The following is an 18,812-nucleotide window of genomic DNA, read 5'->3' on the forward strand; positions in this document are numbered from 1 at the left end:
TTTAAATGTCTGATAAACAGTCTATGAGGTTATGCTTTATATATAATGTATCTTTGTAACGCTGTTTTATGATGGAAGAGTTCTTCCCCTGAAAGTGTCTAAATTCGCTATAATGTTGTTCTGTTACAAAAAAGCATAAAGATACACGCACATTCACACTCACTCACGCGCACACAGATGTAGGAATCGCTTAGTCTAATATGATTTAATATAATAATATTAAGTTCTCCGTCTGCATGGCCACTTCTGACAGAGAGAGGGTGAAATTCAGGAAGACAAGGAGAGAGATAAAAAGAACGAAGAGAGAAAAGAAAAAAAAAGGGGGGCGGGGGTGAGGGTGGGGGAGAAGAGAGAAAAAAAAGTGAGAGATAGATAGATAAAAAGAGAGACAAATGGGGTGGCAGTGACCAAAAAGTCGGCATTGCGAAATATTAATGTCAAATATAATGGCGCAAAGCAGACGAGGGAAAAGTGTCAAAGTGGCTTGTGCAAGCTATTTTACACATAAGTTGGGCTGGCTCTGAAGATTTCGTTTCCTTAAAGGTCATCTGCAAAATCTGTGAACAGTTTAACTTCCAAAATTAAGATAATAATTTTGGAAAGGTTTGTTTTTAATGACAGGTACAAATACCGTCACAATAAAGTGAACGTTCGTTATCCTAATACGCGCACTCTCACGAGCATCCAGTGTGTGTGTGTGTGTGTGTGTGTGTGTGCGTGTGTGTGTGTGTGTGCGCGCGCGCGCGCGCGTGTCAGTGTGTGCATGCTTGCATGCGTGCAAGCGTGCTAATGTTGGGAAATGTGACAAGTGGTTGGGTGTGTCTGCATGCGCGCGTCCGACAGAACGCGCGCGCGTGCTCCTGTTTCATGCCATATTAACAGCGTTATCTACGACACTGGGTGCCGGTCTGTCCATATGGCATACACCCATAAACCGTGTAACACTCGGGGCAAAGCAGCATGGGAGGGAGATGGGCAAAGAGATATAGGAGGAGGGAGGGTAGGGCCAAAAGGGCGGAGGGCACAGAGATGGCAAGCAGTGAAAAGCAACCCAACCCTGGTTGATAGGTTTGTAAAATATCGCCAGGCGGCGGACAGGACGACGGCACAGCCACGATGCTGCAGCAGCAGAATAAGAATGAGAGAGAGGGTGGGGTGGGGTGGGGGGTGGGGGGAGAACAGACAGAGAAAGAGGAGATGGAAGAGGAGGAAAGACTGACTGACTGATGACGATCCTCCTCCCTGGCGATCAATGCTAATTGTCTGCCTCGTTCCTCACTCTCGTTCGCTCGACGCTGCCTGACAGCACTGGGAGTGCCGAGTGGCGCGGCCATCTTGTAAATGTGACATTTGCACACGTCTCGCTACTCGTAGTAGCCTGGGAAGGGGGATGAGAGGAAGGGGGTGTGTTGGAGGGTGGTGGTGGTGGTGACGGTGGAGGAGGGGGGGGGGGTGAGCTATCAACGAAATTAGCTTCTGTATCCAACAACCTCCGATCCGCCGCCCGGCGAGCTTGGCATTTCCTAACACTCGCTTTCTCTTCCCACTCCCCTCCCTCCCTCTCCTGTCCTTAACTCCTCCTTCCACTTGTCTCTCTACTCCAACACCCCCCCCCCCACCCCCACCCACTCTCACTCCCACCACCCACCCTTACACCCAACGGACGTCAGTCTCCTTTCTGTCCTTATTCTACACTGCATCAATTCTACCCCACCCTTCTCTTTCTCTCCACCCGCCCTCTTATGTTGGAACAAACAAAAATATTGATGTAAGGTTTATAATCTTTCTGTGCGTATATACATATTATATACACACACACACACATATATATATATATATATATACATACATACATATTATTCGATCCCCAATCCCTTTTGTAATATGTTCAATATCAATGGCTATTCTTGTTGTATACTCGTTCTTTTATATACATATATTTTTGGAAGTGATTTATCATCATCACTATCATTATATTTTAATGCTAGCATTCTTGTTCTTGTTCTTCAATTTTGTTGTTGCTGTTTTTATCAGAACTGTCATTTGTTGTTCTTGCCTAGGTGTACTTTATACACGAATGTTGTTGATGAATTATAAGTTCGATGATGAGATTCCATGTGCGAGCTCTACAAAACTTTTTTTTTTTTTTTTTTTTTTTTTTTTACTGTGGCAAACACACACACACCAACAAACAGAACTAAAACAACACCCCTCCCCCCACCTCCGAAACATTTTAGGAAAGAAAAGGTGGGTTGGGGTGGTGGTGATGGTTCCAGCCCAGTGGTAGTGAACTCACTATAGAGACGCGCAATCTCCCTGTGAAGAGCAGCCCGAATTTCACAGAGAAATGTGTCGTGAAAAAAGAGTAATGCAATGCAATCCAATACAAATACATTCATACCATATCACCTCAAGAACTTTGTCACTGGTGTTAAGTCATGAATTACGAGAAAGACAGACGGACATGTCACAGTGCTGCATCAATACAAAAAGCTCCCACAACAACAGGACATGATTTCTGCACTCTTGGGTAAGGAGACCAGCTTTGAAAACCATCCAGCTCTTCCTCGAACTACTGTAAACTGGGTGACACACCACACACAGACAGTTGCTCACAGGACGACGCCTCTCGTTTCCTGCTGTAAATGTCGTGAAGCAAAGGACATGGAATTGGCCTGCCCCCTCCCCTTTGAATTTGGGCCCCCCGGTTCTGACTGCCTGTCTGTCTCACGGGTTTAAAAACATGATAATCTTATGTCGGAATGCTGGAACATTATTAACCACGAAGACCCCCTAACTTCCTCCTTATATCAATACAGGCAGCTTCAGAACAGATTTCAGAACAATTCTCAAAAACAACTCGGGAAAAAAAAGAAGAAAAAGACATATAGGATGCCGGTGGTGGGGGTGGGGGTGAGGTGAGGTACTGTTAGGTTGTGGGAATGGATAAGAGAATATTGGTTTACTTATCATTTTTTTACGTCTCGAATAACACTGCAGAGACCAAATAGGATTAATCAATCAATTATTGGCTCCTTGCCCTTCCTCCTCTGCTCCCAACCGTTTTTATTATTTATTTATTTATTTGGGAGGGGGGGGGGGGGGCGGTGAGGGGGGGAAGGCTGTGGTGTTCATACAATCAAGGAATTCTTAAATGACGAAACAAAAGAAAATAACACAGAACTGATCCTGGATTAGTTCTGACCCCAGGACTTCTTATGGATCAAGTTGTATCCAAGGGGGCCAAAAAAGACGTGGTAACTCTGGTCCCTGAGGACCGAATACTTGCACAGTAGTGTTGTGCAGTGCGACTGACAGTCACTGGGTGCAGTGACGACCCTGTCTCTTCAGACACCGGGCACTTAGCGACAACTTGCGACAGACGCCCCTGCACCAAGATAACGTTCACGGGAAACACAGAGCACCAACCCGCTTCAACGACCAAACCGTCACCGAACAAAGGCCCAAGCCATGAACACCCTGACTGTAACGACGTTTTGTCAAGTCATCTCTTGGGAAAGGAGACCATACCTCTATCATATATTACACACGCACGTAACAATTATGATATACATACATTTCTTCTTCGTCTCCTTTGACTCCTTTGTATTTATAAACATATAATTTATGGACATATTGTAACCAGTTTCTCACATGAACAAACAACAATTTACTGAAACTAAAAATAAACCGAGGGCTGTAAAGCAACAAAACATTTTAATTATGTTCAAAAGATCAAAGGATTCCATCATTATTCTGAACTGAATTAGAGAACAGCCTGGTTGTGCTCCAGAAATAACATAAATAAATGTGTGACAGGACGACGACGGGGGGGGGGGAAAAAAAAAGCAGGGGGAATAAGGTGAGTAAAAATTACACCTGCATGTATACGCACACAGACCTTCCCCCCACCCCCTCCTGCCTTCCACACACATATTCACGCACAGACACGTGCACGCATGAGAAGCGTCCTGTACGGAGAGGAGACAGGGGAACAAAAAACAAAGTAACAAAGACACTACTCCCAAAGACTGTCACGATGGCTGTAATTACACCCAGGCATACACGCATTTCTATCACCCCCTCCCCTTATTTTTTGATTCTTCCACGACGGTGACAGCAAAGACAAGCAACGCTCGATCCCTCCAGTTAATTATACAAAGCACACGGCGCGGCAACGACTGTCACAACAGTCCACCTTGCAATGGCCGCGACACCTGTTGCAGCAGCAGCTTCCCTCCTACGACACTTTTCTACACGTGTGTCTGTCGCCGCCAAGATGACAAAGCGAGGTGGGAGGGAGTGGTGGTAATGGTGGCAGTGATGGTGGTGGTGGTGGTGGTGAGGGTGTGATGATGGCGGCGGTGGTGGTGAGTGTGTGATGGTGGTGGTGGTGAGTGTGTGATGGTGGTGGCGGTTGTGAAGAAGTAAATGTCCAGGCCATTGAGTTGGTTTTTCATGTCCACGAAAATGACGAACGGTGGTGGAGTGTTGAAGTGTGGATGAGGGGGGTGGGTCGATGTTAAATGCAAACCTTTGAGCTGACTGCCGTCAATTTAAGGAGAGACACACACACACACACAGAGAGAGAGAGAGAGAGAGAGAGAGAGAGAATGTCAGAGAGACTGAGTGACAGAGAAAAGTAAATATGGAAATACACTCTGACCATTGGTGGCCTCGTCCAAGTCATTTAAAACGAAATGTCGCTATGGGTGACTCAGCAAAAGTAGTTTTAACTATAACAGTCATCATATATTTATACAGCGATATTCTTGTATAGCAGAAGGTCTGTCTGTCTGTCTGTCTGTCTCTCTCTCACGCTGCATTTGACCCAAGTCCACAACGCAAGCTGTTCAGCGCTCTACCCCCCCACCCCTCCTCTCCATCCACACCTGTCTTCCGTTCCGTTGTCAATCCCCCACCTCCCGTAATATAATGAGGAAACAAAAGACGGTTACAGCTGCTGCGACAGTGAAACAACATTGCCACGTCTCGCTCGCACCCTGAGACAAGTTGGGTGCGTGGGTCTTGTGCGAGCGCACAAACACAATTGACCCAACTGCTTTGTTTTTGTTGTTTGTTTGTTTGTTCGTAAAATTTAATTTGCAAAAATCGCAGGGTTGAAAACCGAGCTTATTGACAAGAGCCCCGCGGCAGTGGAAGATAGGGGAGGATGGGGAGTTGGATGGAGGAGAACGGAGAGAGAGAGAGAGACAGAGAAAGAGATCTATTTTTAAGATATGCATACAGAAGACTGCTCTCTGTATCATTTTGGATCAACCCGAGCAAATGTATTTGTTTGTTCTGTTTTTTCCTTTCTTTTTAACATTTAAGCTGTGTTTTGCCACCCGAGATAAGACAGATGACCAAGTTCTCTATCCCTCTCTTCCCCCCTCTCTCTTTCTCACACACACAAATGCATGCACGGGCGTACAGGAAAAAGTAGGACAACGGTGATAAAAATTAAGTATATAATCATATTAAGTATCCAGTGTGTCGCGCCATGCATGTACCATTACAAGTTAACACCTCCGCTCTGGAATAAATTGTGACAGATTTTAATTAGTAATTTAAGTTCGGATTCGTAATGCGTTCTTTCCTGATGGGACTGGAAACTTCAATAGCATACTAGTTTCTATGAACAAAAAACAAACAAACATAAACACCTGACAAGTACTTCAACGCGTGTAATGCCCGCAATCAAAAGTAAATAAATCTTAATGAAGAACAGCGCAGTTTGGACCTCTCAAGTTAAAAAAAAAACAAAAAAAACAAAAAAACTCGTATCTAATTAATACCTTGCGACAATCTCCAGAGGTGAATACATTAAAATAGCAATAATTCTTAATAGGCTTCGTTATACGAACCGCCAGTTTATACTCTCTCTCTCTCAGATTGAAACACGCGACAGTGACAAGAACAGCAGTTGAATCAACACACACACACACACACACACACACACAGATGATTCGTCTAAAAAGCTATGAATAAAACGTTCAGACATAACGACACGTTTGAGTCTCTAAAGGTCTTAGCCTACACAACAGGTTTCGATAGATACTGCGCATACAATGTCTCTGGAGGTTTCACTGAAGATACGTTGTCGGTCTGCAAAGCTGTTCTTATCTTATTGTCGAACAATGATGGTTTAACTAACGCTGTGTCTGTGTGTACACATCTATGTTCGTGTCGATGTACATCAAAATCTCGGACTCTGTTGGGGACTGCAGTGTGGCTGAAGGAGAGGGGCTGAATCGACTCGAGGACAGACAAAAAAAACAACAAAAAAACAAAACAAAAAAAAAACACCACCACCACCCACACATGACATAAGTATTGGGCGAATATGCAATCACTGAAAAATTCTTAAGATTACCCAAAATGGTCATTTTCTTTACTAATAGCTTCCACGAAACAAAGGACCATGTCAACGAAGCCCTATTCCACGACTAAATTCCCTCCTTTTCAAACTCCCCATCCCTCTATTCACCATCACCTCAGCTTCCATCCCTCTTCCCCCCAAGAAAATCGTTATTGCCAGCGGTAGGACACGTGTGTATCATACACAAGCTCTTGTAGCAACAGGAAAGCGTTTATAGGCGCAATGTCAGGAGATAAGTAATAGCGTTTTCTTTGGGACAAAAAGCGAACCAGACGGCTCCGAGATAAAGAACTCTGCCTGTAGCCTACAGTAAACTGGGCGAATACCATAAAGGCGTGTAAACGTTTCAACAGAACCTCTGCTTTCCAGCAAAATGTCTTCTTCTTCTTCTTCTTTTTAAGCAAAGCGTCTTCTTCGTGAATGGTGTGGTTGTTGCATAATTTCAAACAAACAAAATCTGAAAAAACAACAACAAACCCGCAACAGAATACGCATCCTTTATCTCAAGAATCGAAAAGTGCATGTGGACCATCAGCAGAACTAAGAAAACAAATCCGAAAGTATTGTCAGCTTGATATGAGGTCATCCGCTAATTAATTAGCACAGTCAGATATCGATTATCGAACACCTGCACGCGCACTCAGGAGATAAGAGATGATAGGGTACAAGGGAAAGGATCGATACAGGAAAGAGAAGGAAGAAAAGACTGAAGAAAACACACACACACACACACACACATATATATATATATATATATATAATGAAGTAATGTACTTACATATTATACAGATAAAAAAAAATCGTTGCCAAGAATTCAACTCTTCCTGATCCTCTCTGTGTGTATATGTCTGTCTCCCATCCACTTTCTCTTTCCCCTTCACCCGCTGTCCACCAACAACCCCCCTTCCCAAATTCCCGAAATCAACATCAAGACAGCATGCAATATAAGCACAAAACGAAATCTTTCATAGCACAACCTAACAAATAAACATATCGCTTGAAAAAAAAAATGAAAAAAAAAAGAGAATTTTTTTTTAAAATCCGACGAAAAAAACACAACAAAACAACGACCCACTTCATTTACACAAGACTATTAACTCACTCAGTACGGCCAGTCCTCTCTTCTCCTCTACACAGACCCCTCGGATGTCCAGTGGGTGTCTGAATGACCCAACCTTTAGCTTCCGTCATCAGAACTGTGGTATTCTTTGTCAACATTCACCTCTTCAGTATAAGAGCCTTCCGCTTACAATATTTTGATGATGGTAATTGGGGTGAAACGCTGTTAACGTCGTCTCTTTCGCCGTTCGTATGGAAAGAGTTAATACACTGACAGCCCGTGTAAGGTTACGTGCCGATGAAGATAAAAGCGATAAAGTGGCTTGCGTGCCGAGCTGAACGTTTGCTACAAGCTGATAGTGAGAAAAGGAAGGTCCCCTGTAGGTCTTGACAGACTTCTTACAGGTGTCAGAGCCACTGATAAAGGTGACAAGAAGATCGAAGGCCACGGATGACTACTGCAGTGCAGCGGCTGCTAAAAACTGACAAGAAGTTGGCTGATGTCAACACTCAGCAGCTGACTATGATTTGATCGCGTGTAATCAACACAGGTGATTAAAAACAGGGTGTTAGAATGATTGGGGTTTTTTTGTTGTTGTATTTGCAGATGAGGACCTACAGCTTGTTGGACGTAGGCGTGGTACTGTTGCAACCTGTGTGGTATTTCGTTTTGTTTTCTATTTTTCCTTCAAACTCGTTTATCATTGCTTTCTTGTATCAGCATCAGCGTCCCAGTTTTTTTGTTTTGTGTGTGTGTGTGTGTGTGAAAGAGAGAGGGAGAGAGGGGGGAGAACGAACGAGAGAGAGAGAGAGAGAGAGAGAGAGAGAGAGAGAATATATTTTGTTAAAAGGAAAGATCACAGCATGCGTGGGGTGGAGGGGTGGGGATATGTCAAAGTACTCTCTGACAGTTATATATTTATTTTGGGCGAAAATCCAGAAGGTAATTTCTCTGCCCTCATCCACACCTTCTGAAGCGGGGATAACAGAAAAAAAACCCACCACCCAACATCAGACTACACCAACTACCTTAAAAATAGGAAGACTCCTCCCCCCACCCTCAACCCCCATCTTTCTCTCTCTACCTCCGTTCCTTTCCTTCATTACCGCTGAATCCCTGCATTGTCGGCGCCTTCTTTTCTTGTCATCCGGCGTCTTATTAAAATGTTTGTCTGAATATCTTTTCTTGTCAGCGGCGAAAGCCGAGCTCTCCTAACCACAAACAACGATGACAATGCCCGGGCCCAGGGAAAGAAAACCCACTCGAGTCGCCCAGACCAGAGAACGTTCAAGCGTTCATTTTGAGTAATTTCCTTTCGAGCCTCCCTCGGCCAGCATCTTGACAACAGCCAGCAACGCCAGAAAGACCTGACGGCGAACAAAAGGAAACGAAAGCCCGAAGGAAGCGACCGCTCGAGTGTCTTGGAGACTAATCTAAATTCCATTTCGCGGCATTGAAAGGCGGCCAGGCGGGCGTGGATGAGGGTTGTTCATAATTCATGGGCAGGGATCTTGAGGCCGTCACTTGATTATCTTAAGTGTCCGTTTTCTGGCAACTTGTCGGGCAAAGGCTTAACTTCGCTGTTATTTGCGGCTAACTGAAACGTCTTGCGAGGGTTTCGAGGACAATACCGTCGGCGACAACAACAGCGATAACAAAACACGCGTTCGCGCAGTGTGCGTGAGCGAGCTTGCGCGCGTGCGTGCGTGCGATCGAACGAGAGAGAGAGAGAGGGGGGGGGGGGAGAGGGGGGGGGGGGTAAGGGAAGGCGAGAAAGAGAAAGAGAGGGGAGGGGGATGATGTTTTTGTCGTGTGAGTCGATTTTACCTTTTGAGGTTGCTGAATCGAGGCGTTTTAAAAATGTATGATGTGTTTTCTGCTCTGGCCATATTGTCTTTTCAGAAGGCTAGCCAGTCTTCTTGTCATTTGCATGAATTTCCAATGACTTCCTCCGACTTCTTTTCCTGTTCCCTGTCGTTGTTTCCAACACTTTTTGTTTTCTGCTTTGTCATCTGATCCTTGTCTTTCTATTTCGGTTCTTACCGATGGCTTGTGAAATGAAGTGGCATAGTTTTGCCAATGCATTAATCATGAGCTGAACTTGAAAACGTAGAAAGCATAGAAAAGAATCTTGTTGCATGATATTCCATTGTTGGCCGTTTCTCTGACTCCTCACAGGAGAAGCTAACTCTGTTGTTCTCAGATCCCACACACGACTGAATTAACATTCCGAGCGCCCCAGTACTTCCAACTGACTCGGTGTTTAATAATGCATGGCCTGTAAAGTTCTGCGCACTTGTTGTGTGCAGTTTACACCGCGCCCAAAGAAAGAACTTGACAAGAGATTGTTTTTCTTTAATCTGCGTGTTTATTTTGTGCGGACGTCCCTTTTTGTTGGCCAAACAAAGCGTGAAACCGTTAACTCACCTGGAGCTTTTTGTGACCAGTTTTGTGTGTTCGTGGACAGTTTGTGTGTGTGTGTGTGTGTGTGTGTGTGTGTGTGTGTGTGTGTGTGTGTCACACACACACAGATGTGCACGTGTCTCCTTTCTATCCTTTCTCTCTTTCCTTTGTTTCTTGAACCAAGGGATGGGTATATCTTTTCTTTCTGCTCTGGAGCATACAATGGCGATTTTTTCTCTCTCTAACTTTAGAGCCATTTATTATTCAAATATGCTGGTCATTAAAGAAAAAGAACTTCCTTCTTCTAAGTTTCTTCCCTGGCCCGTTACTTTTTCTGTGTCGATGTCCTCTGCCGAGCACAGGAAGCATAATTTGTACGAACTCTGTGACTCTGGTAGCTCCGGCTACCATCGCCACGTACAGGACCTGCAAGACCCTAAGTGTATGCCCTACTCCACAGCCCAGTTACAATCGCAAGCAGGGGAAATGAGACTGCAGTCAACAAGTCAGTCTAAGTGGTTTACACTGAAAGCGAAACCCCGTTTCTGAAGATGCATCATGCCTGTCTCACAGCCAGTCATCGGCTCGAGTGCCTTGGCCGCCTGCCCTCTCGTCCTGTTTCATCGGAAACGTTCTCCTCGCCGTCTTCCCTCTGCTCACTCGCCTCTCAGCACTTCCTTCTGGTATCCCGCGGCCCTAGCTTTGGGACGAACTCATCTTTTCGCTGGTGGACTATATATATAATCACACACACACACACACACATATATATATATATATATATGTGTGTGTGTGTGTGTGTGTGTGTGTGTGTGTGTAGACAGAGACAGAGAGAGAGAGAGAGAGAGAGCAATGTGTGAGTGTTCTTTGTGTGTAGCTTTTTTCTCTACTTTGCTTTGTAAATACATATCGCAATTCGTTGATCAGCGATCCTGTTCTTGCAGTGAGCAGTGCCCGTGGTTTGCTCTGCGCACTCTCGGCAACGTTCGGGATACCAGTTCACTGACGAACTTTCGCCACTCAAAAGTGTTCCCGGAGGAAACGACGGTTACCGAGATCTTCAAAGAGAAACGGAAGCCTTCCAGTTCCTCTGAGTTTCAAATATAACGCACAGGTCACACGGCCTGACATCGAAACTGAGCACAGGGCCTTGCATTCATTTCGCAGGCGGATGACAGCAGTTTGCTCCGAATAGTAAATACCAGAAACGCAAGATTTCCCGTAAATAAGTATAATCAACGGGGTTTACGACGAGGTCTTGAGTTTCCTTTGTTTTTGTGTTGTTGTGCGACATGTTTTCAGCCCTGCTTTGGCTATGTGTATGTCGGATTTTTTTTCTGCGTGCGATCCAATAATTCAAACGAAAATGCAATAAATTGGGTCAATAAAGTAATCAAACTAAAAAAACAAACAAACAAAAAAACAACAAAAGTTGTCGTACAACCATACCAATCAGTTAAAAGTGAAAAAATGTACGCCTCCCGATTCCCTCATCCCCTCCCCCGAAATATAAAGGGTAAAATGTAACGAACATGCTGTCATCAGATACCGAGTCAAACTGTAAACCCATAGACTAGCTGGAAGCGGACACCTCCCGCAGATAACAAGCCTGCTGTTGAAAAGAACAGCATGATGAAAGCGTGGAAGATGAAGCGATCTAAACTGATTCATGCGCTCATGCGAAATGAACAGCCCGGCAAACAGACAAGCCACACACACACACACACACACACACACACACACACACAACAAAGAGAGAAAAGTTTTGAAACAGCTGTTTGCGCTGAACAATATAGCCGGGTTTTAGACGAGACAGAGAGAGGGAGGGAAGGAAAGGACAGAGACATGAAGTGGGAGGGAGACAATATAGCCGGACTTAGACGAAACATAGAGAGAGGGAGGGAAGGACAGAGAGACAGGAACGGGAGGGGGTGAGGGGGGAGCAAAAAAAAAAAGAAAAGAAAAAAAAAAAAGGACTAGAAGGAGCTAGCGTCAGAACGGGGAACGAGGATCGTCCGTTACGATCATGACATCCACAGGCCTGGGCGCTGCGGACCGTCTGCAGATGGGTCTGATACGTCTTTGTCAAGCGACAGGAAACGGAGAGTGGCAATTATGGCAGGTAAGCGAAGACTGTAACACGGGGCCCCGGGCTTGAAAGAACGAACGGCGGCGGGAGGGAGACAGGCATGGAGGGATCACACTGCCGATTGGATGAGTTCCGGGTGGCCAAGGCGCTAAGGACCTCGACTATAATACTAGGGGTGTGTGTGTGTGTGTGTGTGTGTGTGTGTGCGCGTGTTACATATTGCAAAAAATGTTCTGAGTTGCTGTAAATTTCATACCTATTTTCCTCTTGCAAACATGTGAAGCAAAAATCTTGTGTTCTTGCACTTCCATTGTGTGCGATTTGAAGAAACGTTTGATGTTTGGATTTCGAGTCTTTGCACGGGATTACATTTGTGATTCTTGTGTAAACACTTAATCAGTACCGGTCGGAAGACGCGGGTCTGGTCGTGAACTAAATTACTAACAAATTACTAACAAATCCAAGATAATCTATGCGGAAGAACATAGAACGATAGTGGAAACTAGCATGTGTCCTTCCTTCACAGTTATGCTCCTTTTGACTGGGTTGAAGAAGCAACTCTCCTTTGGCCAAAAGTGGACTCGGACGATATTAAGTAACAAAGTGGGAAATTTGACCTTTACGTCGTTGACTTAACTCATCCCGAGACGTAATGGACGGTATAATTCCAAGTTTCGTACCACAAAGCTCCTTCAGTAACAAAGTACAATTACGACCACTGCTTGAAACATAACAGTGCTGAGATGACCACTGGTGTCGGCTGGGTGATAAAGAACAAGAACTGAAAGACAGCAATGAACTGCTGGTTGACTTGACCCAAAACAGAGTAGGAAGCGAAAACTAAATGAAATTCAACACACTTCAACCTCCATTTCATAAGTAAGCTCATATCGCATTATATAACCAGGTTATACTGTTTCATTTCCTTTCATTTAAGTTTCTGTCTCATCTACGCTCAGCCAGCTGTATCTTTGTACCACGTCTCAGTCACCCTCTTAGCCTCCAGAACTTATGCAACCAACTTGTTCTGCAGGAGACTTATAAACTATACTTCCTTCTTCGGCTTTGGCGTTACCACACTCACTCTACTTCCCGCAAAAGTTGTTGCTGTCGGACGAAGAAACGAAAGAAACCAGCAGCGCCTGGGACTAGCATAAAAGAAAGAGGTAATTGTAGGAAAAGAGCAGGATAAGAGAAATGATCGGGGTTGGCAATATCGGTGGCAGAATCTTGCCAACGTCTTGCCGGGGGCCCGCTCATCACTTTATGACGGTGACAACAGGATATTGGGTCCCCCAGCCCGCGCGCAAGATGACGGCTGGGCCTCTTCCAAGGATCGGAAGCATGCGGCAATTTTCCGGAGCGCCTTAACAGCCCTGATATTCTTCCCCAACGGTGCTTAAATGCCGCTTTGAGACTGAAATGACAGTCGCAATGCTGTATTCGCAAGAGCATTCAGATCGCTCTTCCCATTGCCATTCTAAGTGAAATAAAACCGTTTGGGTTGGTTGGTTTGTGGCACAGAACCTATAAAAAATATATATATAAAAAACCCAGTTTTTAAGACGCATTGTGAGATTTTTTCTTCTTCTTTTTTTGCGTCAGTTCTGATAAAAAGAGTGGGTCTTACTTTTATGTAACTCCAGCTCTAACGAACGAAGAGAGGTTGGTCACCACTGTTCAGTTCTCAGTTCTGGTTCATGGAAGCAGGCTGAAGTTTGTTGCTCACTTCAATTCTAGATATACACGAGGAAGATTTAGCGGTTACTTTTATTAAAACAAATGCTAAAATCTAAGTCTGTGCGGGATGTTTTCCTATACAGCAGTATTGGAAAGAAACAATGAAACTAAATAAGGGGAAAAAATGGTGTACCAAAGAATAAGGAGACGAACTATAAAGAAAACAATGCCTAACAAAGATGATGGGAAAAGAGACAAATCTATTATTTATCAACACAAAAGGACCCCTGTGGGTATTGAAACACAGGCTGCATGCTGTGTTGGAGATAAAAGTAACCCACTCAGCCAAACAGGATCCCGATATGAAAGAACTGCACCACATGACAATCACGAAGCACAACAGTCCAATAACCAGCACTGTCACTGTGTAAACCTTTCCCTCTGAAACATTCAAACCTCTTTCAAGAATGGGAAAAGCATACACACACACACACATTCCTACAATTACACATTCAAATGTAAATGTTCTTTTTCGTCGTTCACATACGGACGTCCGCACGCATGCACACGAACATACTGACACATCTCTCCCTATCGTATTCCTGTTCCAATGAAATAACACCCAAGAATGTATGTCTCGATGATAAAAGAAAGGACTCTGGACACAAAGCTGCTTTTAATGACTCATTCATGATGTATCTTTTTTAATAGACATAACTGAAATCGAGAGTGCCAATGCTCACCCTTGATTCTGATTGATATCAAAAACTACATTATGACAATGAGTTAAGCATGCCTACGTTCAACCTGCACGAGCGTGAAATCGGTTTTCAAAAATTCTTTAAAAAAAATTCTAACTTTAATCAAAACGAAGCAAGTTATACAACAGGCTATGTGTCTAAGAGCGAAATAGAGAGTAGGAGGGGCCAGAGATTTGGGGATGAGGATCGGAGGACGAAAGGAAAAAAGAAAGAAAAAGAAGACGTGAACATAACAGAAGAGACCTACAAAATATTACTCACCAATATGCGGAGACTTGTCATCACCATAACTACTGACAGCAATAAGAACAACTAATAATAATGAAAGAATAAGCATGTGTCGAAAAAAAATTAATAAGAAAGGATAAGGAGTTAATAAGGCTTCAAATTTAAAAAAAAAAAGGAATTAAAGATAAGAGAGGGGACAAAAAAAAGAAGGAACAAAAACAACTTGAAAAGGGAAAAGGAAAAGAAACAACTGATTAAATAATCAAGGAAGCAGCCAACAAACCAGCCGACTAAATGAAACACACCTTCGGAAACCACTCACATAACTGAGAAAACACGCACAGAAGAGGTAACAAAGAGAGAGAGAACAAGCATACGAACAAAACAAAGCCAAACCCCAAAGGATATTTTCTGCGAGTTCTGGCCGTCCATTGAGTCCGGGTTGGACGTGTCGAAGACGTCGCCCTTGAGCAGCGCGTGCATGCCATCGTGCATGGAGGTCGGGGACTTGGGTGAGCCGCGGTCCCCGGGCAGGGAGGGCGGCGACGGCAGGCGGCTGTCGTACAGGCTGTCGTGGAAGCGGAAGCTGAAGAGGTCGGAGCGGTGCAGGCTAGGATTGGTGATGGCCACGGAGGTGGGAAGGACGGGGGGCAGGTAGGGGTGGGGGAAGTGCGAGGGGAGGACCGGGGGGTGGCGGTCCCCCCCTACGTCCCCCAGCCCCATGCTGGGCAGGCTGACAACAGGCCCGTCCTGCAGCAGGGCCGTCTTGGCGCGGGGCGACAGCCGCGTGTCCGTCACCTTGGTCCGCTTCTTCTTGGGCACGTTGGACACCACCAGGGGCAGCGCCTCCGTCTGCTCGGGCTCCACGGGGAAGACGGGCGGCAGGAGCCCCGCCGGCATGTAGCTGTACGGGTAGTGGGGCGGGAAGGGCAGTGCCGTGCTGGTGTGTGGCTTGATCAGGTCCGACCCCTCCAGCCCGCGGTGGTGCAGCGGTTCGAAGGCGCTGATCTTCTCCGGCAGGCGGTTGTTGCTGAACCTTTCCAGGAAGTTGAGGTGGTCCGGGTAGGGGGCCACCAGCTCTGACGGCCGCTCCGTCTGCGAGTTGGACATGGTCTCCCTCAGGGCCTCCCTCTCCGGTCGGAGTCTTGGGGGACCGGTGAGCTGCAGCTGAAAAGGCTCTGGCTGTTTTTGCGACTGTGGCGACGGCAACGGTTGTTGGGGTTGTTGCTGTTGCTGTTGTTGTTGTTGTTGTTGCTGTTGTTGTTGCTGCTGTTGTTGTTGCTGTTGTTGTTGTTGTTGTTGCTGCTGCTGCTGCTGCTGTTGTTGCTGTTGCTGCTGCTGTTGTTGTTGTTGCTTTTGCTGCTGTTGGTTCTGTTGTTGTTCTGATTTGACTGGCTCGGGTCGTGGCTGTTCACTGTTCATTACACCAGCGTGCTTCTCCAGCACAGTGCTCAGAGCGGAGTCCACAGCTTCTGCCACAGCTTCGATGATCTCGGACTTGAGAGTCAGCGCAGCTTGCTGAAGACCTGCCTGAGGGGCTGCGGGCGGCACGGTAGTGGTGCCGTTCTGTGCCTGACTGTCTCTGGTCTTCAGAACGCGGCTCATATTGACAAAATCTTCTCCCGGGGGCTTGGAATTAAAACGAAACGGAGTCGACGTCAAAAGCCCTGGTTCATCCCTCGCTACACGAGCACGAGGGCTCGAGCTCAGTCTGTTCATGAAAGGGGACACCACAGGTTCTTTGTCTCGGTGGGAGACTCGCAGGAAATTGTCTTGAATGGGACTGAGGGCTTCCTCGTTCTCTGTCTGTTCGCGGGTGCCAGTGAGGTCCTTTTCGTCTTCCTCCGAATCGGACTGCGAGGAGATCTGGTGAAAGCTTCTCTCCACGGCGTGCAGCTGCTCCTGGAGGTGACGGATGTGTTCCTGAAGAACCATGCGCTCCATCTTGCGGTACTTGGTGTCCGGAGCCAGCAGGGACCTCACGTCGTGCTGCTGTGGCTGAGGCTGCTTGCGCTTCTGCCTTTTCATCTCGAAGCCCCCCTGGGAGAAGGATTCGAACCCTGCCTGCGGCGACTGGCGAATGGTGGTCAGGATGTTCTCCACCCGGGCTCGCTTTGCTTCTTTGGAATCGGAAGGGCTGCTCTGGTTGTCCGCCAGCCCCGCGGAATCATCCTGCTCCGTGTCGTTCTCTTTCTGGGCCTCGTCCTCGCCGTTCATCTGCCCGAAGGCGCTGTCCAGGTCGCTCTCGTCGCCGCTGAGGTTGTTGTAGTTCTCCGACTGGGCGTCGTTGTCCTCCACCGAGTTGGCCTTGGAGGAAGAGGCCTTGCCCCGCATCAGGGAGTTCATCATGTCCTGGCTGTCAGAGTCGGCGGCCGTGCAGAAACTGTTGATTGTCGAGGAGCTGGTGACGGTGTCGAAGGTCTTGAGTGTGTTGTTGTTGTCTCCCAGCTGCTCGTGGGCCTTGTTCTTCTTCTCTTTGCTCTGCAGAATGTCACGCAGCATCTGTGACGCCTCCCCAAGAGTTTCCTCTCCTGGCTTCATCCTTTTGACACCTGCAACCACAGTGGAAACACGCTACGTGTGAAACATAGTTACACTTTGACTGAGAGCGCGCGCGCGTATGTATGTTTGTGTGTGTGTGTGACAGACACATTCATGAACCACAATGTGTGTGTGTGTGTGTGTGTGTGTGTGTGTGTGTGTGTATTGTGCTGTGTAAGTATGCGTGTGTCAAGACCACAAAATTAATGGCTATGAAAAATGCAGCTGAGAAAATCGATAGTTCGTGAAACACCATTTTCACACATACACGCACGCGTGTGTCTACCCCACCTGGAAGTTGTAAACGTGAAAAGCGATGACTGACCAGCAGAAACTCGCCTGCTCTACAACGCAACCTCCAGTTTGCTATAACTATGTAAACTAATGCAAATGTCTGTAACCTTTAAAAAAAAAAAACACAAAAAACAAACAAACAAACAAAAAACCAACAACTTAAGAAAACCGCGAGGAATAAATATATCTATAGTCCTTAATAAGCATTGTATCGATCAATAATTCTCTATACTAACTTAGTGGAGATGAGTTGGTAGGTTCATATCTGTTTAGTAAACTCCAGATTCATGTAGAATTTTCGAACTGATTCATTCGTGTTTGTATACAGTTGAATTGCAGATTTGCTCAGTCACCTGATGTTTAACTGTTGCACTAAATATAATACGATTTTTTTTAAAGAAGAAAAGACGACGATGATGAAGAGGAGAAATCATTATGTTAAAGCTTGAGAATTTTTGAAAATTGTAGCTAAGTTTCATTCAAATAAACAAGTAACAAAATTACCAACTTAAAAAAAGAAAAACATCTATATAAAAAATTTAAAAAAATGAATAAGATGAAAAATAATAAACCCATAAACATATTCCAATCACATAGATATTGGGATAAAACTACAAAGGGGTTTAACAATTTTCAGTAGTTACAAAACCACGGTGTCTGAATGTATAATGAAAAAGTCACAATGATAATTATTTCCCATTGTTCACAAACAAAAAAACACTTTCAAGACTGTGAAAACAGAATCGAAACATTCTGGTTACTATTAAAGGAACCTAACTTATTTTCGGAAACAAGAGAAAAGAACCACCCGTGCGTTTAACCGTCGGAGGAATTAAGAATGGACAAAAACAAATTACAAAAAAATAAAAATAAAAAAAATAAAGAGAGAGAGAGAGAGAGAGAGAGAGAGAGAGAGAAAGAAAGAAAAAAAAGAAAGGAAAAAAAAGGAAAATGGTTTATGGATCTCTTCAAACTGGCTCGCAACTATAAATATGTTTCTCACCCCCAACCCATCCCTCCGCCCCCACCCCATCCCTCCTGTTTTCTTTCTTTTTTAAATGACTGCATTGTTTGATGTCTGCAGTTTCTGACCCTTCCCCAACAGCCACCCTCTCCCTCCCCTCCCCTCCACGGTGTGAAGGCCAAACTCCTCTGTGTGTTCACATCACACACTGTTGATGTATATCGATTACCTTGCACTCACTTCAACTTATCACCACTGCCTTTTCTCATAACCTGAAACCGAATGATTTTTTGGGGGGAGTGGGGGTGGGGTGGGGGGAATATATCGACCACTAGTGCGTGCGTGATTTCATTATGTATTCATATTTATTCCTCTATTTATTTTTGAATCTCCATTCACAACATGTATAT

At 45.3% G+C, this 18,812-nt stretch overlaps 1 protein-coding gene across 1 annotated transcript in view; it reads right to left on the reverse strand.

Moving 5' to 3' along the window:
• The window catches only part of LOC143280909 (uncharacterized), a 50,504-nt gene that overhangs the window by 24,416 nt on the left and 7,276 nt on the right, over nucleotides 1-18,812 (reverse strand). The window contains exon 2 of the mRNA XM_076585687.1: nucleotides 15,011-17,155. Within this exon, the coding sequence (XP_076441802.1) occupies nucleotides 15,011-17,144 (2,134 nt within the window). The 5' untranslated portion in view covers nucleotides 17,145-17,155. The remainder of the gene's footprint in view (nucleotides 1-15,010; nucleotides 17,156-18,812) is intronic.

Source organism: Babylonia areolata, chromosome 4 (genome assembly GCF_041734735.1).
Source record: "Babylonia areolata isolate BAREFJ2019XMU chromosome 4, ASM4173473v1, whole genome shotgun sequence".
NCBI classification, from domain to species: domain Eukaryota; kingdom Metazoa; phylum Mollusca; class Gastropoda; order Neogastropoda; family Buccinidae; genus Babylonia; species Babylonia areolata.